The 27,993-nt window shown below is 41.1% G+C and overlaps 1 protein-coding gene across 2 annotated transcripts in view; it reads left to right on the forward strand.

Moving 5' to 3' along the window:
• The window catches only part of tacr1a (tachykinin receptor 1a), a 44,793-nt gene extending 25,345 nt beyond the window's left edge, over positions 1 to 19,448 (forward strand). Inside the window, exons 3-6 of one of the 2 annotated variants that reach the window (XM_063489837.1) lie at positions 12,325 to 12,475; positions 15,271 to 15,467; positions 19,103 to 19,292; positions 19,332 to 19,448. In XM_063489837.1, coding sequence (XP_063345907.1) covers positions 12,325 to 12,475; positions 15,271 to 15,467; positions 19,103 to 19,292; positions 19,332 to 19,448 — 655 coding nt within the window. Of the gene's footprint in view, positions 1 to 12,324; positions 12,476 to 15,270; positions 15,468 to 19,102 lie in introns of both variants that reach the window. The other variant, XM_063489836.1, reaches the window with a different exon arrangement.
• The last annotated feature ends 8,545 nt before the right edge of the window (positions 19,449 to 27,993 follow it).

Genomic DNA, 27,993 nt, shown 5'->3' on the forward strand with positions numbered 1-27,993 from the left:
TCGTCATGACCATTGATCAACAACCACTGACCAAAACCCACTGATCAAAGACCACTGATCAATGGCCATAAGTACCATTCACAGAGAGTTGGGGAATGGCTGCAATCACAGCATTGTAAGATGGTGAAAGATGTACCCTTAGGCCCCCTCCTCAATTCAGAGATGGTCTTTCCCTTTTCACGTAAATGGCCTTCTTGACTCCCCGCTCAAACCAGGGTTTCTCCCTGTCCAGGATGTGTACATCCTCATCATTGAAAGAGTGTCCACTGGCCTGTAGGTGTAAATAGACTGCTGAGTCCTGACCTGACGAGGTGGCTCTTCTGTGTTGTGCCATCCATTTAGCCAGAGGTTGTTTGGTTTCCCCGATGTCTAATTATCAAGTATCATTGTGCAATGTACTGTTTATAAGGTTGGGGAAACCTGCAGTCAGCTGAGACTGAAGAAGTCACTTGGATGAGTGATGAAACGTTTCTCCCACTGAAAACGTTACGTCCAGATGAACAGAATCAACCTTTTAGGATTTACTTACCTGGATGATTGAGCATGCATCAAGACTTTTTAAAGGAAAGCGGCTATTCAAACCTACCTCACCCTGTGAAATAGCCCCAGTCTTGTTAAATTATGAGTTAACTGTGACCAACCACAATTATGCTTGGAAATTCTCAGTCTCAGTTAGACTGAGTGTTCACTGGACAAAAATGGTATCCATGAGATAAAAAGAGCAAAAAGGCTTGTCTCACATTTGCCGATCATCTTGAGGAACCCCAAGACTTTGGGGAAAATATTTGGTGGACTGATGAGACAAAAGTTGAACTTTTTGGAAGGTTTGAGTCTCGTTACATCTGGCACAAAACTAACACAGCATTTCATAAAAAGGAGATCATACCAACAGTGAAACATGGTGGTGTGATGGTCTGGGGCTGCTTTGCTGCTTCAGGATAACCTGCTGAAATTAAGAGTTCTTCTTTCTACCATAACATCCTGAGGGAGAATGTCTGACAGCTCAAGTACATGTAGTACACCAAAACACATGAATGGCTAAAAAAATAAAACAAAATTCATCTTTTGGAGTGGTCTAGTCAAAGTCCGGAGTTATATCCAATTGAGATGCTTTGGCGTAACTTTAAACAGTTTATTCTTGCTTGGAAACCAGTGTGACTTAAAAGAAATGTGCAAAGAAAAGTGGGCCATAGTTCCTTCACAGTCAGAGGAAAGACTCACTGACAGTTATCATAAACGCTTGACTGCTGTTCTTCCTGCCAAGGGAAGCCCAATCAATTATTAGGTTTAGGGAGCAAGAGCTTTTTCAAATTTTTCAATGTTCAAGGTACACCTGTGGGTTTAATGTTACCTGCTGCTGAAGATTCAAAACCTCAGCGGCAGAGTGGCACGATTTGCAACACTTTTTGTGATTTACTGTTGAGCATTAATTGATGTTATGAATTGTGGGACTGCATTACCTCCTTCATGTTCATAAGAGATGCTTCAGTGTGTCCTCTGCAACAAGAGATAATAAATGAAGCACTAAATCACCTTTCCTGAGTCATGTTACTGCAAATATACACACTTCTGGGGTTGCTGCTTACAGTTCCTCAACCACAAAGACAGAAGGTAAAACAACCAAAGATCAGGGGGAACAGAAACAAAGAAAAACCAAAATACAAAATCTGGCAACACAGAGAGAACCAGGCCTGTTAAATATTTTACTGACCCGATAAAGGAGCATATGCACTACGTGTATGCCAGACATTTCCATTATGTGTGTAATGCTGCTTAATCTTGGCGGCTTTCTGCTATAAGACTCTCCTCAGAAACCACAACATTGATCTATTACTGCTGCTGAAATACTAAGTCAATAATGCCCAGATAACTGCAATATATAAACAGCAACAGCACACATAGATAGTAGCTGGTGTTTGTGAGCACCAGCACAAGCATTCACACCTTTAGAGAATATGTGTGTCAAGAAATGATGTCACAGACAGATTTTTTCCTTCCTGTCTGCTGCAGAAAACCAGCCAACAATGAGCATTTAAGCCACACAAATGATTTTATTTCTGGAATATCGACACCGACTTCCTTTTGTGATTTGTCGGCAGCCATTGCGATGAACACAACAACCTCTAACGGAGTGAAAAGAAATCTGAAATGGTATAAAATGGGGGAAAATACCACAACATATTAACAGGCGGGGAGGTTTTAAATGCTGACCCACAGTTAGTTCATCTGCCAGAATTACACAACTACTAACCAGACAATTACTTCTGCTCTGAGCACTGGACATAAATATCAAACTGTAAGTTCATTTTCTAAAATCTTGTGGTGTATTCATTAAAGCCAAAGTGTTGCAGGATGACAGAACCATGCAACGTGTGGATTCGTGAATCTATATATCAGCTACTGAGTATTCATGTCTTCTTTAATATAAAATGGACAAAATCATTAAAATTAAATTTGCAGCTTTCTAAAGCTAATGTAGCCTCCATGTTAGGCCCCAGTTTGACAGAAAATATAAATGTAAATGAATGAATATTATGAAGTTAGTTACGCAATCCCAACATGTCCATATATAAAGAAGATTGTTTAATTAAAGTAACCTTTTAACATTTTTCCCAAACACCAGTAGGACAGACTTCCCTCCCCCTAGAGATGTAAAAGCTGAACTGTGTTCAAATTGTGGATGCCATAAATTTCAATGATAGAAATAGTTCTCGCATAGTAGTTCACTTCAGTCCTCTGTCTTAAAGTTTTTTAGTGTTTTGAAAGAGGGTGTGATAAATTGAGGGTGGCTCTTCACTGTCAAACCAAAGGACACTCCACACTGAGAGAGTACAAAACTAACATTGGCATCTCTTTTGACTCTGAAGATCCAAACATTATCCACTAAGACTTTAACCCAGCAATAATAATCAGAAAAGGTTTAACTGTGGCTAAGGATCAAGTAAGCCAAATGGTAAATTCCCATAAACCATCTGCACAGTCGGTCTTCTTTTCTAACAGGTACATCTCTGCTTAGACAGAATTCAGTTATAAGGCACTTATGCTTTAGCTTTATTCTCCATATTCTTATGTTTTCTTTTGTACATAGTCTGTAGTAGCTATTTAAGCTAGTTTTAAGCATGGTATGACTTTATTTCTTACCTTCAGTTTGGAAGCTAACAGTAAAAAAACCTAGTCACATAGGCCTGAAGACAAGCTAGCAACCCCATGGTGACCTCCAGAAAAAAATCCTCACTTGAACAATCTCTAGGTCCCTATTACTGAGTCTTTAGCTGTCGATTTCACATCGACTGCCAGACGTCTTGAGCAACCACATGCAATCGTTTCGGGAAATATTCCTTGTGCTAAAAGCTGTTGGTTAACAGGGTGTCGCCAGCCAGTGTCACTGGAACAGTAATAGCTAGGGATTCAACAAGAATCATGACCATAATCATAAGCATACAAGAAATGAGAAGGTTTGAATGTGGTGATGAGGGAAAATCATCATAGTGAAAAAAGACCAAACATTTTAAAAAATGAAAACTAAGAAGTTCAAAAATAAACAGAAAAGTAAAATCAGCTTTAGTGGATAAACCTGACTTTGTGTAGCTACTTTGTTAGTTTTGGGTATCTAAATTATGTCTCTGTGGACTCTCATTTATTAAATGGTAAAAAAAAAAAAAGGCCTGTATTTGTATAGCGCTTTACTTAGTCTCTATGGACCCCAAAGCGCTTTACACTACATTCAGTCATCCACCCATTCACACACACATTCACACACTGGTGATGGCAAGCTACATTGTAGCCACAGCTGCCCTGGAGCGCACTGACAGAGGCGAGGCTGCCGGACACTGGCACCACCGGGCCCTCTGACCACCACATTTGACATTAACATTAGTGGATTGCTTGAGTCATTTTATTTCATTGAGTGATTTCATTACATTTCATTACACTGGTTATTTACACAATGTAGAGCCAAAATGTAAGCATAGGAAGCTTTTTTTCTGTGATGCTGGATGTAGTAATATATTTAAAGCCACTTCAAGTATGCTAATCTGAAGCATAAGTGAGTGATTCAGTCAGATCCTTGCTTGCTTTACATGTCTGCATCATAATTCATTGTCTAGAGAGAGGAGACCGTATGAAGGACCGCTTCAGAATGAGTGCATATGCCATATGCATCTGGTGCCATTTTTGGCAATGATGTAAAGTCTCTGAAGGCTCTTTGAATGAAAAAGCACCGTATGAAGATAGTTTTGAAACACAATGGGAGGCCATTTACGTCTGTGAGTCAGAAAGCTCACCTTGACATCTTTGCCCAGGGTGAAACTGACAAGTCTTACTGACGTGAATGCTTATGACATTATAGCTAAAGAGGGGCTGGTTTATATGTAAATGTTAATTTCATTTTGCCTTGTTCAAACAGATATGTAAAGATAGTTACCTTATAAGATAAGATAAGATAAGATAAGATAAGATAAGATAAGATGACCTTTATTAGTCCCACACGTGGGAAATTTGTTTTGTCACAGCAGGAAGTGGACAGTGCAAAAGTTATGAAGGACAATTAGAATAAAATAAAATAAGAATAAATACAGTACACAACTGTACAGAATAGAATAAAAATAGAATACTATATACAGTAGAATAAAATAGAATAAAATATACAATAGGATAAAAATAGAATACAAATGCTATATACAACAGAGTGAAAAATACAACGGTGCCAGAAAGATTATTGCACATTTGTGTTATTGCACATTTGTGGATGTGTGTGTATGATCAGTTAAAGTCTTTGTTGTGGAGTCTGACAGCAGTGGGGAGGAAAGACCTGCGAAATCTCTCCGTCCCACACCGTGGGTGCCGCAGTCTCCCACTGAAGGAGCTGCTCAGTGCTGTCACAGTCTCATGCATGGGGTGGGAGATGCTGTCCAACAGGGATGACAGCTTAGCCACCATTCTCCTGTCACTCACCACCTCCACTGGGTCCAGAGGGCATCCTAGAACAGAGCTGGCCCTTCGGATCAGCCTGTTCAGTCTCTTCCTGTCCCCAGCAGAGATGCTGCCACCCCAGCAGACCACACCATAAAAGATGGCTGAGGCCACCACAGAGTCATAGAAGGTCTTCAGGAGTGGGCCCTCCACTCCAAACGACCTGAGTCTCCGCAGCAGGTACAGCCTGCTCTGCCCTTTCCTGTAGAGGGCGTCTGAGTTATGAGTCCAGTCCAGTTTGTTGTTCAGATGAACACCAAGGTACCTGTAGCTGTCCACAGTCTCAATGTCCATACCTTGGATGTTCAGTGGTTGCAGTGGAGGATGTTTGTGCCTGCGGAAGTCTACCACCAGCTCCTTGGTTTTACTGGCATTGATCTGGAGGTAGTTCAGCTGGCACCAGTCCACAAAGTCCTGAGTCAGTCCTCTGTACTCCTTGTCGTCCCCATCAGTGATGAGGCCGACTATAGCAGAGTCATCAGAGAACTTCTGCAGGAAGCACTGGGTGGAGTTGTGGGAGAAGTCTGCAGTGTAGATGGTGAAGAGGAACGGAGCCAGAACCGTTCCCTGTGGGGCCCCCGTACTGCAGACGACCCTGTCCGACACACAGCCCTGAGTCCTCATATACTGTGGTCGGTCGGTGAGGTAGTCCAAAATCCAGGTAGTGAGGTGATGGTCCACTCCAGAGTTCTCCAGCTTGTCCTTCAGAACCGAGGGAAGAATAGTGTTGAAGGCACTGGAGAAATCAAAGAACATGATTCTCACAGCGCTCCCAGCAGTCTCCAGGTGAGCGAGGGAGCGATGTAGGAGGTGAATGACGGCATCATCCGCTCCAATGCCAGGCTGGTAGGCAAACTGAAGTGGGTCCAGTGATGAGCTCACAAGGCGCCGAAGCTGAGCCAGGACCAGCCGCTCCAGGGTCTTCATCAGGTGGGATGTCAGAGCCACCGGCCTGTAGCTGTTGAGGTCCTTGGGGCGTGAAGTCTTTGGCACTGGTACAACACAGGAGGTTTTCCAGAGCTGTGGGACTCTTCCCAGCCTCAGGCTCAGGTTGAAGAGGTGCTCCATCACACCACACAGTTGGTCCGCGCAGGACCTGACGACCCTCGAGCTGATGCCATCTGGACCCGCTGCCTTCTTGCCATTAATCCTCCTCAGTTCCCTCCTAACCTGGGTGGTTGAGAGAGACAGGCTGGAGCCTTGTGTTGATTGTGTATTGGATGCTGTTGTTGGGGGTGGGGAGGAGTGAGCAGGGTGAATAGAGGAGGTGTGAAGTGTCTGAGGTGTCAGAGGTGGAACAGCAGCAGTGGGGGTGGTTGAGTCTGCAGCCGATGTTGGAGCCTGCCTCATGGCTGAATCAAATCTGTTGAAGAAATGATTCAGTTCATTTGCCCACCTCACATCCCTCCCAGGCAGAGAGTTCTGATGTTTGTGGCCCGAGATGGTTCTGAGGCCTCTCCAGACTTCACCAACGTTATTTTGCTGAAGCTGGTTCTCCATCTTCTGCCTGTAGCTATCCTTCCCATTCCTTATCAGTCCCCTCAACTCTCTCTGCACCCTTTTCAACTCCTCTTTGTCTTTGGATTTGAAGGCCCTCCTCTTCTGCTTGAGGACAGCTTTAATTTCCGGGGTAATCCAAGGTTTGTTGTTGGAGAAACACCGTACAGTCCTGGTAGGTATGGTGTTATCCACACAGAAATTAATATAGTCCGTAATGCATGTAGTAAGGCTGTCGATGTCCTCTCCGTGGTCGTCACAGATCACCTCCCACACAGTCGACTCAAAACAATCCTTAAGAGCCTCCTCGCTCTCCTGCGACCATCTCTGTACTGTGCGGGTGGCTGGTGGCTCCCTGCGCACTAAGGGCTCATACACAGGGACAAGGTGCACCAGGTTGTGATCAGATCTGCCCAGGGGGAGGGAGAGGTGATGAACTGTATGCCTCTTCAGCATTGGCATACAGTAAGTCCAGTGTTTTATAGTCTCTGGTTGGACATACGCTATTATCGCGATAACATGCGAGAATTCCCGGGGCGGGTAGTACGGACGCATGCTAACGGCTAACAGCTCAATGTCTCTGCTGCAGAGTTGTTCTTTTACAGTGATGTGCCCAGGGTTACACCATCTGTCATTCACAAACACTGCCAGTCCCCCTCCTTTCCTCTTACCGCTGTCTCTTGTCCTGTCCGCTCGAAGCAGCTGGAATCCCGGTAGTGTCACACTCGTGTCCGGAGTTAGCGGTGTTAGCCACGACTCCGTTAGCATCATGATGCTACATTGCCGGTACTCCCTCTGTGACCAGGTTAGCGACGTGAGCTCATCCAATTTATTGTGCAAAGACCGTACATTTCCAATAATTACAGAAGGAAGAGATGGTCGATAACGTCTCCTTCTCGGGCGACGGCGCTCCTTCCCAGCACGACACCCCCGTCTTTTCCTCCTCAGCTCGCTGGGAATGTCGGGTCTGTCCGCCGGCAGTACTGCTGTGGGACGCAGCGCTAACAGCTGATCCTTACTGTAAACAAAGGATCCCTGCTCTGGGTCCCCACACACGGGTGAAAAAAGTAGAAAAAAACTAAGAAAAACGACCAGAACTAGCACAAAACGGTAGAACATGGTTGCAGAGTCTAATTACTAATACGTTAGTTATAGAAAAATTACGAGAAGAAAAGATAAGAAAGAAAGAAACTCGGAATGAGCAGAGCTGCTGTAACAGGCTGCCGCACACGGGGGGCGCCGGAAGATAGATGATTGAGAAATGATTATTACCTTTAACATGCATTTTCATTCAGGGATTTAGCAAGCTATTATGCTCAAAAAATCAAGAACTGACGCCAGACATAATAAGCAGAGGAAATATTTCATGTGTTTACGTCTATATTCACCAAAATATGATAGTATCTGGAACTATAAAGTACCTTGAGGCAACTGTTGCTGTGATTTGGCACTATATAGATAAAATAGAATTGAGCTGAATTGCAAAGGTATCAATCATACGAATACACTCAAACATAAATAAACTAAACTCACATATACAAAGAGATTTATGTAAGAATCTCTGCTAAGCTTATTACTCCTATGGGCAGCAGTCTACATGGATCCAGGCAGCTCTGCCTTTTTCTGAATTGATTTTCTTCAGCCATGTAGTGAAGGCAGTTGTGTTTGTGTTACCTGCCCCTGTACACACTCACTTTCATAGCATGTAAGCTCTTTTTTTTTAATTCTTAGTCTATTTAAATAAGTGATTACATTTTACTGCACTCCTCCCCATGTTCATGTAGAAACAAGAGGAAGAAAAATGTCAAAACATTAATTACGGTGAGCCAGTGAGCAACATGGAGTAAGTTGAACGCAGCTGTGTACCAGTTTCACGATAAATTTAAGAACATTTAAGGAAGGACAGGTGATGCATGAAGGCAGGGTTTCATTAAAAGATATATTTGTAACATCAACTCCTGACTCTTGCAAACCAAAGGAGGTAACTTAAGCTGTGAAACAGGACCTATTATACATTAACTTGTTTCCTGTTAAATGTATGTATAAACTGGAAGTAACAAGTTTTTCGAGTTGTTGTTGCCTTCTTATCTGACCATTCGTCTCCAGGCTCTAACATCAACAAGGCATTTTCACCCAGAGAGCTATTTCCTCTTTTTCAGACTAGTCTCTGTAAACTTTGGGATGATTTTGTGGAAAAGTCACAGTAGGTCAGCAGTTTCTGAAATATTCAGACCAGCTCGTCAGGCACCAACAACCATGCAGAGTCCAGAGTTATTTAAATCACCTTTCTTCCCCAATCTGATGCTCAGTTTGAACTTCAGCAGGTTGTCTTGACAGTTATAGCCATTACTTTGGCTGATGAGATTTTTATGTGAACAATTATAGATGTACCTAACGAAGTGGGCGATTGCATCTCTGTGTCTGTACTCCTCAATCTCTGGTCCTCTACTAGAGGCCTGGGAGTTTGAGGCTACTGAGCAGCAGTTCCTTGAGCTGCACTCTTATGGACAGAGACCTCTGATGTTGTTGTTTGGACTTTGTCTTCCACATCTGCTCCAGTTGCTCCTTCACTCCCTAGTACTGCTATATTTTCTCATGTTCCTTCTTCCTAATATCACTGTCTGCTGGGATTGCCACACCTATCACAACTGCAGTCTTCTGCTCCTTCTCAGTACTCTCCTCCTGAGTTCCTGATGAATTTTTTGGGGTGGCTGTGGCTCAGGAGGTAGAGCAGGTCACTTTTTTGGTTATTTTACCTTGTAAGCATTCTTATTTGTGCTCAAAAGTTACAAATTTTAACATGGTAATCAATGGGGGTTGACTTGCAGCCAGCCTTACAGGGAACTATAGCATTTTGCTCTTCTGTCTTTGGTTTATTGGTTACACTCTGAGATAGTTGCTTAGTTCTGAGAACAGTCTGAGCACCAGTATACTAACTAACTACTAACCTCCTTGGTGGAGAGGCTGGAAAGTGTAATGCTGTTTATAAGCTAAAAGAACTTCCTCTGTTTTGGATTCCAATCTGTATTATTCTCAGAAATGTTTTCCCTATAGGACCACTTACAGTATTATTAGTCATCTAGAAATGTACTGATACGTTATCTCCATAATGCAGACTTGTGTCTGTCTAGACTCTTCACTGCAGATGACACACTGACTTGGAGCAATAATATCCTTTACGTTGACACTCTGTGTGTGTGTGTGTGTGTGTGTGTGTGTGTGTGGTCATACTATGCAAAATTGTAGTTTATTGCCTTGGAAAGGTCCTTTGAGGTTCCTCTGCCCAGGGGAAAAACAGACTGTCCCCCTGTGGATGCTGGAGTCAGGGGCTCTCAGATATATATAACACGATTTTCCACATTTTAATGGACGTTAATGCATTGGTGCACAGATTAACATACCATAAAACACACAGTGCACAAAGTTTACATGATCAAACACTGTCTGTGATAGATTTGCAAATCATCAGTCACTAAATACTGAAGCTGTCATAACTAATTACTGCATGAAGGGTTTCAGTTTATTGGACAAAGAAGACTTCTAACTGCTACTCTCACATCTGAAATTTCGTTATAAAGTATCAAAATATAAATTTCTAAATTCCTCCTGCAGATACACTGAGGATTATTTGATTCAGTCCTCCACTCACAGTTGTGTTTATTTTGTCGGTGCTCCAGGGTAATGGAACTGGAACATACTCAGAGACCTTTTATTAACTACAGCAGGAACTTCCACTCACCAGTGACATGCCTATGAGCTCAGACCACTTATAAATAATTTATTTAGTTTTCTTGATTGTTTTATGCTACCATCAGTGTCTAACTCTAAATAAGGCATTTCTTTAACACCTGTAAAAAATATGCAGCAAGAGAAGGCTGAACGTTAATAGGACTGAACAACATTTGAAATGCCTTATTGTGTGCAGTGGATATTCAGCAACTTAACATTTGCTCTGATACAACATATACACCAAACGTTTATCGAGGCAAAATGCCCAAAGAACCAATAATCAGATGTTTAAGCTCAAAGACCCATAGTCCAGCACCTTCATTTCATGATATGCTCCTAACGGTGGAGGAGTACAAATACCTGGGTGTTCACCTCAATAACAAACTGGACTGGTCCACAAACACAAATGCACTTTACAAAAAGGGTCTAAGTCGTCTCCACCTGCTGAGATCCTTTGGGGTGAACCGGACACTCCTAAGGACATTTTACGACACTGTGGTCTGCTGGAGTGGTGGAATGGCAGAGAGGGACAGGGGGAAACTCAACAAACTGGTCAGAAGGGCCAGCTCTGTCCTGGACTGTCCGCTGAAGCCCATTGAGCAGGTTGGGGAGGAGAGGATGTTGTCTAAGCTAACATCCATCATGGACAACACCTCCCACCCCCTGCATGAGACTGTACGAGCACTGAGCAGCTCGTTTAGCAGTAGACTTTTACACCCACAGTCTGGGAAGGAGCGCTACCGCAGGTCATTCTTAGCAGCAGCTGTCAGACTCTATAATGCAGCTTAACATTCTTTTGGTCTTACTCACCAGCTTGTTTGTTTACTGTACATTTCATACATAGCTCTGTAGATTTTATACATAACCCCGTACATTTTTTACATATCTCCATAAAATTTTTCAATTTTTCTATACATATTCTGTAAATTGTTACCTGTATATACCTGTATATACAAACTTTGGTTGCTTATGTTTATAGGACCACCTTCTGTGTCTTCCTTTTATATTTTATTTTCCCTTGCTGTAAGAGCTCTGTAACACTGAAATTTCTCATCCGTGGGATAATAAAGGTTTATTCTATTCTATTCTAACAGTCACTTTAGGGACAACTAAGCTGATGCTCTGCAACCAGATCACTCCGTGATGACAACAACAAAGGAAAATCACAGGACAGAGAAATGTTTCTGACACTCTTTTAGATTCAACAAACTCACCATGGCTCACACCAAGAAGGCTGTAAAACCCTCAGGGAAATTATTTCTTTGGGGGTTTTTTCTTCCTATGAAATCTGTATTTGTGTGTGAGCAACTTTTTGTGCTTTTTTTTTTTTTAAAGGGAAATTATTTTAATTCACCAACAGTATTATCAGTAGTAATGGGTTCACTTCAAGCCTCACTCTGGAACAATGCACAAATTGAGCACTACTTTGTCTGTTGATACAAATAAAGCTTTCGAGCCCATTCCAAGAACAGAGCTGCCAGCTTCAAACTCTTTAGGCAAGGACAGCACAAAGAATTGGTCTGAATAAGTGCATCCAAAAGGTACACTTGTGTGACTCTGCACCCGCATGCCAGAGTCTAGGAGTAAGTCAGATTACAAAATCCAGTTCTTTCACTTTTTGATCCAACAGGTACCAGAGCAGGTTAGTTATGCAGCATAAGATCAAGTTCTTGCTCCAAATCCTACTTCAAAGTGCAAGTTTCTGGAGTATTGACTACTGTTGACTCTATGTATTATTCTAGGGTCTAACCTACAATATAAAGCGCCTTGAGATGACTGTTGTTGTGTTTTGGCTCTGTATAAATAAAATTGAATTGAACTGAAATTGAATTGTTGACTGATTGATAAAACATATGAGTTCAGCATATGGTATCACATCTTGTGCCTTGTCTTGACTAATTTGTGCTGGAGTGGGGTGGCTGCGAGTCAGTTAGGCTGGGTCATGCTTCAATCCTGGCTGCTCTACAGTTTTTCCATTAGATTTACTTTGAATGCCTGAGTAGAAAAGAGCTAGTTCATTTACCATGCAATACATGCCAATGCGTCTGCTTTTAAAAATGCATTTACTTATTGACTTTATTTGAATAGATAAATATTTTTGTAATAATATAGAATATGTGTCTGTAGGTACTACGTGTGTGTGGTCATCCTCATATATTCATTTCCACTGCTGCTGATGGGTTGTGCTTACCTGGTGGTGGGACTGACACTCTGGGCCAGTGAGATCCCTGGGGACTCCTCTGACCGCTACAAGGAGCAGCTGACTGCCAAACGCAAGGTAACCTGCCTACTGGATTTCACCACTAATGTAATCAGAATATTTTTGTGCTCTGCAGCCCTGAGCAGGATGTGACTGATGTCTCCTCGTGTGATAAAAAAATCATCATAGCATCACACACCTGAATCTGAGTTCTCAGTCCTTTCTTCTACTTTAGATTGTTTTTTTCTTTCAGACCACTTTTTGCTATTTTAACCAACTGCAGTCTCTTAATCCACTCTTTTCACCATTAGCTCTTCTTCTTGCTCATTAGGTGTAGAAAACCACGTCTCTTCCGCGGTAAATTCTTTTGTCACTTTGGTGAGCCACTGTCTTTAACAGCCACTATGAGATCACTTTCATTTCTCCAAAACCTGCTGAGCTAATTGCATTCTCAATAACTACACCCTCAGGAGTTCTTTGTGGTCAGTGCCAACTTCTGCTAAAGTTTAGCATGCTAGCAGTGCATATGCTAGAGTTGGCATTTCCCTAAATCACTTTTATTATTGGACTTATTCTACTTCTTACAATTAAAAATGAAAAAATATACATATTGAAAAGCTTTTTCAAAATAGACAGTTATTAATGTGTCAAATTATCATCTGTTTATTCTCTATTAAATGTCAGTGAGCACTGTCTGTTCTTGGCAGCGCTGACGGTGTCTCATGATCTATGATATTTTTATTTTGCCCAGAAAGATTTCAAAGTAGCTCAGACTTTTCTGCACAAACAGATTTATTGGCTCTGCTGGCCAATGTCTTGTTAAAATGACATTGGTGAATGCTGAGTTCTCAGTGGAAACAATCGATGCAGTGCAGCTTGTAATCTCATCATTAAGAGATAACAAATGAAGCCGGAAACTGACAATACCTGCTGTAACACTGTTGTGAGTACTGGTTTTCTGAGACACGTTTTACTGGCTCACTCTCTTATTTGGGGAACTGCTCTCGCTAATCATGGGGAGCCTCTATGGGGGTGTCTGTGTGGATTTCCTCTGGGTGTTAGACAGCATATTGAGTTCATCTATGACTCTATAAACTCTAAATTCTCAAAAGTTACTACACTGTGTAAAATATCGATAAAATCAGAATGCGATGATTTGCTAATCTCAAAAACTCAAATTTAATTCACACTAGAACATATAAAACGTATTAAATGTGCAAGCTTTCAATGTCATAGGGCAGGGGTCAGCAACCTTTAACACCCAAAGAGCCATTTGGACCCGGTTTCCACGCAAAAGAGAACACTGGGAGCCGCAAATACTTTTTGACATCTAAAATGAAGATAACACTGTATATATTGTTTTTTACCTTTATGCTTTTTGTGAAGAACTAAGGTGTGTTGCTTATGAAATCCATTTAGTGCTATAGAGAAAATTACATTTTATTTATGTAATTAACACATTTTGAACTCTTAAAGAAATATAACAAAAGGAAAGACACCCAGCTGGACTAAAATGATCCATGTAGCAAAGAAAAACTGTTGTGAGCCGCCACCCTTATATCATCTTTGGGGTTTTGGAGCCTTGACCTGACTTTTAAAAAATAATTGGAAAAATGAAAAATAGATATTTGCAAAATTCTGCCTAAATATGTATTTTAATTGGTTAATGTGTGTGGTGGGGCATGGTCTGCAGCACCGCTGCAGGGGAGGCGGACGCACCTAAGCGGCACCCGCAATCACGCCTCGCTGCCTTAACGTCTGTGCTATCTATGCTGTTGTGTTGTTGTTGGTATGTGTCGGGCTGTGAGCTGAAAAGCTACAGCCGGCTGTATGTGTACAGCAACCGTGTGTGAAAAGTGGTCAATAAAGAGATGCTGAAAACCATGTTCATGCAAACATCGTCGGGTCTGCCGTGATGTGTTTACAATGGGACTTCTGCTCCTGAACCTCTGCGCACAGCGTCTGCAAATCGGGGCTGTACGAAGTCACTTTCATCTTTACGCAGGACTGTAAGCTGTCGTCTGTGAGGCGTGAGCGGTGTTTGTTTTTAACATAATTCACGGTGGAGAACAGCTGCTGACATAATGTGGATCTGAAGATTCATAATTGGCCTACCTGGGGTTGAAAGTCTCGATAAATGCACGGTGTTTCGGCGGGTATACCGGCTTCCGCGAGTGTGACGCTTATTTTGAGCGATGAAAAAATAATAGAATATAATTGTATTTTTATATTTCAATATCACAGTAATCTTCCAATTTAGAACTACAAGTTAAAAAAGAACTAACATAAATAAAATACACTTCAGCTAAATACTTCTAATTTATTTTCCCAAACCACGCGGAGCCGCACTATAAGGACTAAAGAGCCGCATGCGGCTCCGGAGCCGCAGGTTGCCGACCCCTGTCATAGGGACTAATGTACCCTCATACCATCAGAAATATAGGCTTTTGAATAGAGACCACGTCAGATGGTTCCTCTCACAGGCATTTTTCCAAAAATGAATGTTGAATTTTGATTCTTCTGTCCACAGACAAATTTTCTGCTCTACCTTAAATGAGCTTTGGCCCAAAGAACATCTATCAGTTGGGAGGTTAATGGAATGATCTCTGGCTCCTCCATTCCTTTGTGTCATTGAACAAGATAATGAACCCCAAGTTACTCACGATACATTCATCGTGAGTAACATGGGGGTTCCTTTTTAGATGGATGGATGGATGATTTTTTGCTGAAATCTTATTTTAATAATAATGACCTTAAGGCTCCTTAAGGATACCAATTTGTAATTGGTCTGACATTAATCTTTGTCTGACTGAGAATCATGTTCACACTGGAGAAATCTACAAAACATAATTGCGTAATCATGTATTCAACAGGTGGTGAAGATGATGATTGTGGTGGTATGTACTTTTGCCATCTGCTGGCTGCCCTACCATGTCTACTTCCTGCTGCACCAGTTCTTCCCCGAAATGTTTGAGGAAACATACATCCAGCAGGTCTACCTTGCTATCATGTGGTTGGCCATGAGCTCTACCATGTACAACCCCATCATCTACTGCTGCTTAAATGACAGGTTAGTTAGCACCTCCAAACCATTATGCATGCAACTACTTCACCCACAGGCCATCTTATTAGTTCCACATAGAGCTGGGCGATATAAGATTTTTTCATATCACGATATGTTTTTTTCATTTCAGGCGATAACGATATATATCACGATATAAATACAAATAACTATATTTTTAAGATTTAAATGTGCCGTTGCTCACAAGTAAAATGTGAAATAATCAGCAGCTTGTCTTGATTTTACTATTTATTTCCCATAATAAGTTCAACAGGGTAGATGTACTTAAGGAACATGAGACTTTTTCAGATAAATAAAGGCAAATATTGCAAACTACACAAAAGGCAGCCGCTAAAGCGTTTAAGTTTCAAAATAGAACAAACAAAACAGACTACTAAATTGTCAATTCCACTTAGAAACAAAATGTTAATTCTAAAAATAAATCTTAGTTTGTTTTACAGAAGAACAGACAAAATTGACTAACTTTTGTCAATATCAAAAACTGAGAACTAAAAGGAAATTTTCAATCTCTCCTTGTTGTATAGCTTTCTGAACTTTCTGAATCCTTTATCATCCGCAACTGAAAATAGTTGTGGATGATTACTATACCTTTCTAATGTGACGTTGTTGTCCCTGGCTCTCTTTCTCTCTCTCTCCCTCCCGCTCTGTTCCTGTGCTACTGCGAGTGTAACTACCGCCCCTCCCCCCTCTTCCCAGCGCAAAGCACAAGGCTCGTGTGCGGAGTGAAGCGGAAAAAAAGTGCGAGAGAGAGGGTGAGAGAAAGAAAAAAAAAAAAACCCACGGCTCGCGATAAGGAGCCGGCTCTCGTCGTTCACGTCAAAAATCCGGCTCTAAGAGCCATTTCGTTCGCGACCGACACATCACTACGAAACACACTCATTTCCTCCATTACCAGCGGCTGGCTGCTTCCCAAACCACACATGCGCGGCTTGGCACTTGTGCTGTACGTAACAAGTCACGTGACGTGACGCTGCGGCTGTGATTGGTTCGGCTCTGCGCTACTTAATTTGGATTGGATGTTCTTCTTTTCTTCTTTTTTTTAAGAGAGCAAGAGAGAGATGAGGTCTATCGCAATAGTTTAATTTTTCTATCGAGAAAAAGTTATTTCGCAATACATATCGTTATCGTTTTATCGCCCAGCTCTAGTTCCACATATCAAATACTGAGGTTTAGAACTGTCTTTATTTTTCCTGTCGTAGGCTTTGAGACATTCCTCAAAGATTCTGGTTAAGACTGACATGACAGCATCCTTCTTTTGCTTCAAACTTGTGGACAGCAACCTCGTGATGCAATTTTCTTATTCAAGTACATCAAAGAGTCATTGATTTGGATTGAGATGTGGCTGACAAGAGTAGCACACAGTGCGTTCTAAACAGCTTTTGTTTTTTCCATTAATGCCCCGTTAGTCTGCTCTGAGCCGTTATCTAGCTCAATTGAGATTGAAAACTTAGGATTTTAAGCATCACATAAGGATCACAGCTCCAAGGGATGGAGTTAAAACTCCACATGCAACTTAACCAGAACGTTTGAGAAAATAAGGGAAAAAAACAATCAGCCCCCCATGACAATGTAGGCTTTGGGTTTTTAAAAAGCTACATTAGGCTACAATAGATTTATATCAAAATTACTTAGTATGGGCAATAAGAACATAAACCTCATCAAAAAACATCGCAAATTTTAAACACCAGACACTCCTTTATAATGGTACACACTTAAGCTAATGTGACTGTCAACAATTTTGAAGTTTAAAGCAGTTTTTGCTGGTTAACACTGCCTGGTACTGTACTCCTGGCTTCTCTCTTGTTATTTTACTTACATTGACATGTTTGAAATAAGCTATCCTATCTTTTCTATCTATCTAAAATATTCGACTTTGTGATTGAATCATCATTCACAAAGACAATGGAAGATGCTTCTTTAATGAAGCATCTTCCATTGTCCTCCATTGCTGTAACCTGCTAATTGCCTTTGAGCTTTCAGAGAAATGCGATTTCACACTTGAGTATTTTACCTCCCAAGTCCCAAAAATGAAAATGTGTGGGCTGAGGTGAGGTTTATAGGTTTAGTCACTGGCGGTTTTTGTCTCCCTGAGCTCAAATGCATAACCAATGTGAGTGTTTTTTCATCAGTCTCTTTCTTATCGCTCGCTCTCAGCAACAGAGATGTTGCCTTTCCCTTCATTCTTCTCTCTCTGTCTGGGCTTCACTGTTGGTTGTGTTTGTCTACTGAAGATGTTTCATGTCAGGCTTTTGTCATCTATATTGCAAAATACTTCCATCGTGTCTTCTGTCAGTGTTTTGATTTATTTTTAGTCTTTTTTTGTAACACCTGCAAATGTGTTAATGAACAGTAATATTTGGACGTTCTGTGTGATCACTATTTTTTAAAATCACTTTGTTTTCTGTCACTGCACATGTGTGTTAAACTGTTACAGTTTTACATCTGCTGTTAGCTTCATGCCTGAAGTGCCATTGACAGATGATCTTTTGATTGTACAGACACATGATGTTCTAGTGTCTTTGGCATACAATTGCACCACAAATATAATGTTAATAACTCAGATTTACAGTTTCCTTTACATTTAAAATATCTAGAGCATATGTGTTTCACTGGATGGATGTTATTGTTGTACTGTAGTTTACCAGTAAGAAGATGAGGAAAAAATGAACCAGCTGTGTCCTTTAAACCTGCATTAAATGACTTTTTGTTTACTTGGAGGCTGTGCAACAAGCTACACAAATTTCATTATAAAGTTGGAATGAGTAATGTGTCACCGTTCTGTTTACACAACCAGAATCCACAGAGAGCTTCATTAGCTTCTATTTAGAGCTGTTTCTCAGTCCATCTGACCAATTTAGGTCTAATGTTCACTCTCTAACCAACTCCTGTGTGGAAATATCTCTTTAGCTGCTAAATGCTCCACTGAGTTTTTACTGGGGCTTCACAGAGAGGTAACGTTGAATAGTTACAACACCAGTTTGACTCTGAGTGTCTCAGTTATAACACCACCCTGCTTACTGTGCTGCCACTGCCTGGCACTGTACTCCTGGCTTCATCCACACACAGAGATCAAACAAAACCAGGCCATTTGCAAACAGATGAAAAAACTCTGCAGAGCTAAACTGGTGATAGTTTTGTATGTTTGTCATCTTTTTTCGTAACTTTCCCAAGTTGTCACCCCTGGTCAGACATTAAAACAAAATAGCAAATTTCTCCCTTAAATTTAACAAGAAGAAATCAACTGCACGGTTGATTAATTCAGCACTCTTACCTTTAAACCACCATAATCTCATATAGTGGTTGATGCCAGATAATAGATTTCAGGGTTTTTATTTGTTATTTTTTTCACATTAACATGTTTCAGATTATTAAACAAATTTTAATATTAGACAAAGATCACCAGAGTAAAGAATTGTAATTGAAAAAGAAAGTGCAGGCAGCAAAATCATCAGTTTGTAAATGATGATTTTATTTATGAGGGGATGATAGATGTCAATAAGGGAAAGGGCCCTATCCAGGTTTGAACCCAGGGTTCTCTTGGGGTGAAGCAACAGTGTAAACCTCTGAGTCACCATGCAGCCAAATCACAGGAGAACAGATTTATTTGTGTATTTCCTCCACAGGTTTCGAGCTGGTTTTAAACAAGCATTCCGCTGCTGCCCTTGCGTCCCTCAAGGCTCCTATGAAGGCCTCGAACTCAAGTCCACTCGCTATCTTCAGACCCAGACAAGTGTTTACAAGGCCAGCAGGATGGAGACCACCGTGTCTACTATTCTACAGGTTGGGGACGATGTAGAGCAGCCCAAGGTGAAAGTTATAGGAGGCCCAGGGCCTGGCGGGGCTGTGGTTGAGGCCAGACCACACAGCTCCTCCCTGGACCTCACCTCAAATGGTTCATCATCCTGGAGTGTCTCCAAAACAGTATCAGAGATGTCGAGTTTCTACTCCAGTAGCAACCTGGAGGAATAGACTTCAAGTGCAGGCAGCATTTTGCTGGACAGCAGGAAAAGAATGTAAGTTGAGCGATCACGTTGCTGCTTTTGCCTGCGTGTGTTTATGAAAAGTACAGCAGGAATATGTGAGTTTGTCTGCCGGTGAATGTGAGTTTTTAATGAACACATTTCCAGCATGTTTGCTGGAATGCCATGCTGGGAAATATTGTCCCTGTTCACAGAACTGTAGTTTCACTTAGTTATCCAATTCAGAGCTAATGGTCAGCTGGCATTTGTAGGATTTGCCAGGTGCCAGAAAGCAATGGCGCGAGCTTCAACAACAAGAGCACATGCCAGTTTCGAAAAGCTAAACTGAAGCCGACGCTAGCGCCTCCATTCTTCACAGCTTCTGCATGTCACCCCAGTCATCTCAGGTTCGCACATGCTCGATCACGCAGGCTGCGTGACTTCTCACAGTCTATTTTAGAGTGAAGCTGTCACACGATGCCAACACACTGCTGTAAAAACGGCGGCTTCTCCTTTTAACAGAGGGGTTTTCTCCAAAGAGACAAAGCTTGGGTTTTGAAAAAAGTGAAGGCAACCTGTTTTACACAGGAGTTCTCTAACAGACACTGAAACACAGGCAGATGTGGGATTTTAGTTCAAAGGGTCTCCCACAAGGGGAGATAAAAACTGTAAACAACAAAGGAAAATCTACTCTGAACTTGCCAGCTCTGTCTCCCTGAGCAGGACTTCATGAGCAGTCCAACATGCAGAGCAAGCGCCTGTCTGATTGAAGAAGCGCTCAAAAGATCCTCTGCAGGTGTTGCTGAAAAGTTCTGGCAATCAGCATAAACACCAGCAGTGTAGGACTCCCCCGTCATCAGGCTGCGGATTGACTTCAGCAGCTGGCAGCACCATTTCTGAAAAACAGAGGCGCTTCAGATGCTAAAGAGGCTGCTGTTTCAAGAGAAGGCAAACATTTAGCTAAAAACCCCACATGCCCAATATGAACCCTTAAATGATGTGAGCCCACCATTAAATCTGTTCAACACAATCCAGAAAAGAAATGATCGAGTGTTCTGCAGAACCAGTACATTATTTTAGTCTGTTTAACATGCTCCTCCTCCATCAGATACATAACGCTTCACTGGTGAACTGAAAGACAGGCACTGCTTTCAGAGTGTAAAACTTTTTAAAAAACTTTTTTTTTTAGCTGGCACCAACATAAAATGATCTTTTCAAGCAATTGTTCATCTTAAAATCAGATTTTTTGGGCTTTCAGTTCTGGGCATTCCCTGGGGTAATCCAGCAAACCACTTTAGTTTCACTTTGTCTGTTATGGTCTTTTATTTTCTTATATTTCTATGTTAGCTTTATCGTTTTGGGCTGAATCTGGTACATTATGTGGGTAGGCTCCATTGTTAAGATGGGCGAAGTGAACTTTAACTTCCTTTGCATGAGGTGTCACTGGACAGTTGTTTCAAATACTGTTTAAGCTGTCAGTCCAAAATGTAATCCAGCTACAACAGGACACAAGTTAGTATCAGGTTTAAAGTTCTTTGCAGACTTTTTGTCCTTGGATGTGCAGCTTGTTACCTGTGGCTCTTTAATGTGCAGTGATGTGCCTTGCTGCTTTTCATAATGTCTGAAACAAAACAAAAACACACACACACACACACACACACACACACACACACACACACACACACACACACACACACACACACACTAAACAAATCCCAAAAAGACATAAAAACAAGATTTTCCATTACATTACGTGGGTTTTGCACATTCAATCACCTTCTCCACTCACTATGTGTTTATACACCTCTCTGCATTTAATTATTAGTTATTATTCATCTCTGGCTCTCTTTGTCGTGTCTTCCCCCCTGACCTCTAATAATCGCGACAGATGGCCACTCCTCCCTGAGCCAGATTCTGCTAGAGCACATGTGTCAAAGTCAAGGCCCGCGGGCCACATCCAGCCCGGCGTACATTTATATCTGGCCCGCGAGATCATTTTATATAGATGTATTATTATTGTTATGCATGGCCCGGCGATGTGAGGCGCTAATAATAGACAAACTACAGATCCCATAATGCAGCGCTGCAGCCTCCATGCTGAACGCTAGGCTAACTGGGAACATTCCCGCATCAATCAAGTCAAACTTCTGTTATTGCGAAGCTAGCAGCTCACAATGGTGGAGAGAAAAGTTGATTCTGAAAGCAGAGCCTTTCAGCACCGGTGGGTGACTGAATATATGTTTACAGACATTGCCGGTAAACCCGTGTGTCTTATTAGTGGAGCTAATGTGGCTGTAATTAAGGATTTTAATTCAAGACGGCACTACGAGACAAAACATAAGCTGAAAAACCTAAATGCAGAGCAGAAACTACAGAAAGTAGAAGAGCTAAAGAAGAATCTGACATTTCAGCAGACTTTTTTCACCAGAGCAAAAATCACAAAGTGAAGCTGCTGTGAAAGCAAGTTTTATTGTAGCAGAGGAGATAGCCAAATCAGCCCGGTACCACTCTGAAGAGCTGCATGATGAAGCTGTGCGACGTCTTGTGTCCAGACAAAACGCAGATTTTGGCAAATGTGAGCCTGAGCAGAAATACTATTGCTGATCAGGTTTGTGAGATGGCCACTGATTTAAGAACATAGTTGTGTGAAAGAAGCAAAAACTTTATTGCATACTCTCTTGCTGTGGATGAAAGTATAGACATGATGGACATTGCACAGCTGGCCATCTTCATCCGTGGAGAGGAAATATTGAACATTAAATCGATGCACGGGACAACGACAGGAAAAGACATTTTTGAAAACGTATGTCAAAGTGTAACCGACATGAAACTGCCCTGGGACAAACTTGTTGGACTTACAACAGATGGAGCGCCGGTGTTGTGCGATGAAAAAAGCGGACTAGTCAGCAGGATGCGAGTAAAGATGCAGGAGGAGAACTGTACCGGTGAGTTAACAGCATATCACTGCATCATACACCAGGAAAGGCTGTGTGGTAAAGTCCTAAAAATGGAGCATGTAATGATCACCGTAACGCAAACCGTAAATTTTATCTGAGCTAAAAGTTTAAATCACCGTCAATTTCAGTCTTTTATGTGGGAAATAGATTCAGAGTTTGCCGACATTCCTTATCATACAGAGGTTCGTTGGCTGAATTGGGATAAAAATTCTCAATAGAGTTTTTGAGCTCAGCAAGGAAATCTGTCAGTTCATGGACATGACATGTATGATGCGGTGAAGGCATTTCAAGTGAAGCTGTCACAAATGCACCAGTTTCCCTGTTGCCAAGTAATGTTGAACCAAGTCAGCGGACTTTGCTGAACTGCACCTGTGCAGATTCAGATGGAGCTGCAGTGTAATGATACACTCAAGGGAAAGTACGACACTGAATGGGCCGCACAGTTTATTAGTTCCATTCCTGAAGCAATGCCCAGCTCCGTCTACATGCAGCTCCAACCTTGTGTTTGCTTTCATTTATTTTTTTCTGGGGTTTTTGGCAACATGTTCATATTTCTAACTTGCATAATTTTGACAGGATATAGTTTTATAAAGAGCAAAATATTTAAAGTTAAAGTTAATTTTTTTAAGTTTATTTAATCTGGAATAATATTCCTGTCTGTTTTTATTCATATTTATGTTTAAAAAACATTGTTTTAGTGTGTTCAGTAAATGTTTATCTTGTTTGGCCCGCGACCTAAAGTGTGCCTTGAGTTTTGGCCCCCTGTCCAATTGAGTTTGACACCCCTGTGCTAGAGGTTTCTTCCTGTTAAAAGGGAGTTTTTCCTTTTTCCTTCCAAATAATGGGAAGTTGTCAGGGTTTTCTTCATTTTTTTTTTTTTTGTATTATTGTAGGGTCATTACCTTATAATAAAAAGCGCCTTGAGGGAACTGTTGTTGTGATGTGTCACTATATAAATAAAATTGAAATGAAAAGCCCACAGGGACAAACTGTCATTACCTCCTACAGCAGTAAACACACAAATGTCTACATACAACTGCTGTAATAACAAAATGCAGTGAGGTGCAAACCTATGGTGACACTGTTCTCACAGTAGAAAAACTGTAAATACTTTTAACAACTGTAATGAAATTTTAAGATGTTTTCTTGCTGCTATATCTGTGAAAGAGTTCACACTGCAGGATATTTGTATACAGATATTCTGCAGTGTGCTTAACAGCTAAATTCCCAACAATTTACATATTTGCTGGATGCAGAGCGAACACACAGCCTCAGATACGCACATCCACAGCACTGCAGAGCTATTACTTATCAGACAAGAACACACAAAGCAAGAAAGACTGAATCCATTTGAAGTATTTCAGTGATTTTTTTAAAAACTGAAAGTAAGTAAACCGTTATTGGCATTTTTTTTTTTTTACTTGCTTTGCACCGAGAATCAATTCACTGCTATCACATACTGAACACAGTATGCAGCAGCCCTTGGTTAAATATGGTTCCAAGATGGATATTGTTTTCAGTGTGTGCCCACAACACGTGCACACATGACCAGAGAGTGATCACCTGCTGACACCCATCAATGATTTTCGTACAGACGCACATACCGCTCACATGCTCCCCCCTGATTGTTGGTCTATTCTCGGCACACAAGGCCTGTTGTTATAAATTCCAGTGTCAGCTGACATGAAAGTGAGAAGCAGTTGTGAAGCAACATAACTACATTGGATTCAATAAATTCTATCGCTTTTTTCACTGCATTGTCTTGTTGACAGTGAACCATACAGCATTTAACATGGACACTGTGCACGAATAACAGAAGGTCACATTCAGTGCGGGGAGGGAAAATGAAAGGCAAACACCAGACGTGTCATCACCCGAGTTAACATTCCAGTGTTTCACCGTGGCAAAGCAGCTAGTAATAAACCCAACATAGCTAGACAGGCGCATCGGTTGAGTGATAAGATCATCAGAATAATAGCTTTGAGATTTCATATACACATACCGGACAGCCATGTTGAGTGACAGTCTAGTAAATCTACTCAAAAGAAAGAAAATCAAAGAAGGATAGCTTTCAATTAAATTATCGTGCTTGTCCAGCCACTGGTGAGGTACTCACATTCACACCTACACGCCATTTAGAATCACCAGTTACCCTAACAAGGATAAATTTAGACTGTGGTGGTGGTGATGGGGTTCAACACAGGTACAGGATGTATTATTCTTATTTTATAAAAGTACAATGGCAGGTGCTGTTGTACCAGTCAAAGATGGTACAATAATACAACCGACTGCCAGCTCTGACAGCAGATATGTAACCAAGCAACAGAAACCAGGTGTGACCATATTCTGCACTGAATAGGAAGGTTAGGACGGAAGAAACCAAGGCTGCGGCCGCTAGCACTGCTAAGGTTAGCCAAACTAATCTGAGCCTGTGTGTGCTTGCAGCGTTATACACAGCGCAAAGTCAAAGTACATTTCAGTGACATTTGAAACACGATTTCACATTGTTCCTAAAATACAGACAAAATATTTGTTTGGCCAATTATTAACTTCCTAGATTTAAAATGTGCCCAGTTTTCTGTCTTTTAGACTAGGCGTCGTTTCTCTCATTCGAGTAACTGTTTATTTAGTTGCTGGGAACATTTCTACTGCTAACTGCTTCATCGTGCTGCCCAAAGATGGATGATCTCTAATACGTGAAAGAATTCATTTTAAAACGTATACATTTACATGTCATTGTTACTTACAGCTTGCCATTTATTTACAGAATCAACACGAAGTGTCTATATCTGATCAGTACAGGCACAGTTATTTCTCACTAAAAAAAATGTCATGTGATAAACTTGCAATGTTTAGACTGAAAAAAATGTAAATCCAAATGATGACACGCTTGTATTATCATAGTCTTTTTCTTACAATATAAAGGGCTTTGAGGTGACTGTTAAAGGGATTTGGCACAATAGAAATAAAAAAGAATTCAATTTAATTTCAAGAAATAATGGCCAATTTTAGTTACCATGCCTAAATATCTGAAATATCTAAATATCTGTCTCAACATTATCTGACTAATTGGCCTCAGTCTGCCATGTCTGAGTGAAAAAGATCTGGAAATCACTCTGGAAATTGCAATAACTACAATTTGCAGCTGCATCACCAGGGCAAGTATTGTGTTTCTCTGTTGAGTCAACTAAAGTTCATTTCATTTCAATTCAGTTCAGTTTTATTTATATAGCAACCTCCAACAGCCATCTGCTGCATCTAGTTGGGGGGGAGGAAAGGAAGACAGGACTAAAGAGAATTGGAAAGCCTTGTAAAATGTCATATATTTAATAGTTCAAACACTTATTTTACTTGCCTTTATTGCCTGAAAATTTGTTTTGAATTTGATGACAGCAACATATATATTTTTTTAAATAAAGTTGGGATGATGGCAACAAAAGGTTGAAAAGAGAAGCAGTGTGAAAATCAGCTGGAGGAATATTTTGCAACTAATTAGGTTAATTGACAGCAAGTCAGTAACATGACTTCAGAGTTCCTCAGAAGTAAAGATGCACACAGGTTCACCAGTCTGCAAAACAACTGTGGAACAATTTCAGAATAATGTTTGTCAATGTAAAGCTGTGAAGACTTTGATTATCTCATCATCTACAGTACATAATATCATCAACAGAGTCTGAGAATCTGAAGAAATATCTGTGTGCAATGGTCAAGTCCAGAAATCAGCGTTATATGATCTCTGGGACTTTTCTCATGCAAAATAGAAGTCAAACGTGAACATGATCCCTGCTGTTCTCATAGACAGCAGTGTGTGTCATTTAAATTGGCCAAGCATAAAACTTCAACATATTGAAATGTCTCACATGTAATTGGCTTTCCTTACATTATCAGATACTAGCAGCTGCAAAATAAATTCACCTTGAGAATTAAAGTGTTTCAGGTTTAAAGAATGATGTAGTCCAGCACAAGACATATATACTAGTCTAGTATGTTAAAGAGTGCACTACAGCAGCGGTCCCCAACCCCCCGGGCCACCATCCAGTACCGGGCTGTGAGAGTTGAGGCTCGGGTGTGAAATTTATGGTTTTCAGGGACTTTAGCGTTAACTCGGTTTTCCTGGATCTTTTCCCGTGTTATAGTTGTGTGTCTTATTTGAAAGAAATATTTATGCGTTACCATAGCGACCTGAGAGCATTAAGGGGCAGAGAGGAGGATGTTGCTCTCAGTGTTGTTGGTGCATTTCAGGAGGACGCTGCTAATAAAGTTACACAATTACACAGTGAATTCACATTTATTCTTATATCAGGTTGTATCTTTTTATTTTGTTGTATTTATCCACGACACCTTAAAGGCTGGTCCCTGAAAATATTGTCTAACATTAAACCGGTCCGTGGTGCAAAAAAGGTTGGGAACCGCTGCACTACAGCACTGCTAAAATGTAGGCAACATCTGATGACATGAGATTCACAGTGAACAGTGAAATCTTTATTCATTCAACTTCTGCACAGAGGTTCATAACGTCATATTTTCACACTCATCAGCACCAACATCTGAGGTGAACATGTGGAAAATGTAAAGCAAATTTTAAAAAACTTGTGAAATAACCACAAATGCCACATGCTATCATAAAAGTTTAATGAAAGCCAATTGTTTTTTAGGACCTTCGATTTTTTTAACTACCCAAAATAGTTCAAATATGTGTTTTAGTATTCTGGTAGCAGTGGTGTATTGTCAATCCAAAGAGCATAGTTACATTTCAGGAGCAGAACCTCAAACAGACTTAGCCAGGAGTGAATGAGAGCATGATGGCTGATGTTATTTGATGATAGTAACCTGATTACCTTATAAACAAGACCTGCACCCTTGATGTGTGCTGCCCTGGTTGGATGATTTGGAGTGAGTGAAGTGAGCAGAAAATGTTCCTCAGCTAAAATACTGGAAGCAAATGAGCTCATTCAGTAAGTGATCAAGTCTGCAACTCAGATTCCTTTTGTGTTTACAAATGAGGACCATCTCAAGGACATATTACCCATAACCAGCCTCTGCTGTCGGGTTTTTGTTCTGCAATGGGGATCAATGTTCCCTCTAAGCTGCGCGCGTGCGCAATTGCGCACTGCTGGCACGGTCTCTGCGCAGAAAAAATCTGCGTTGGGCACAAAAAAAAAATCTAACCTGAATTGAAATTAAAGTAAATATGTTAACAATTCTGTTTTGCAGTGTTAGTCAGTAAGTGACTGGCTGCTCCCGTATGGGATTAGAACGATGCCACCTTATCCGATAGTCCAGCCAGTGATGCATTCACATTCGTATATACACAGCTAATCAACGTCGTTGACAGGCTATGACAGCGTCCATATGTGCCGACACCCGTGTTTTAGCTAGCAAAGCGGCATGGCTGATGTGGAGTGAAGCCACGTCAATGACAACGTGTACAACCATTGGAGATGTGAGCAGGACAGACGTAACAATTGAAGGAAAAAGTGTGGACTTTATACCAGTTTTTAAATTGTGTTGATAGGCCACGTAAAACCAGAGTTATGATAAAAATATCTGCAATGTTTGGTTTTCTTCCTGAATACTATCGTTGTTTATATTTACTGC

The sequence above is a fragment of the Pelmatolapia mariae genome, linkage group LG12, assembly GCF_036321145.2.
Source record: "Pelmatolapia mariae isolate MD_Pm_ZW linkage group LG12, Pm_UMD_F_2, whole genome shotgun sequence".
In the NCBI taxonomy this organism is placed as follows: Eukaryota; Metazoa; Chordata; class Actinopteri; order Cichliformes; family Cichlidae; genus Pelmatolapia; species Pelmatolapia mariae.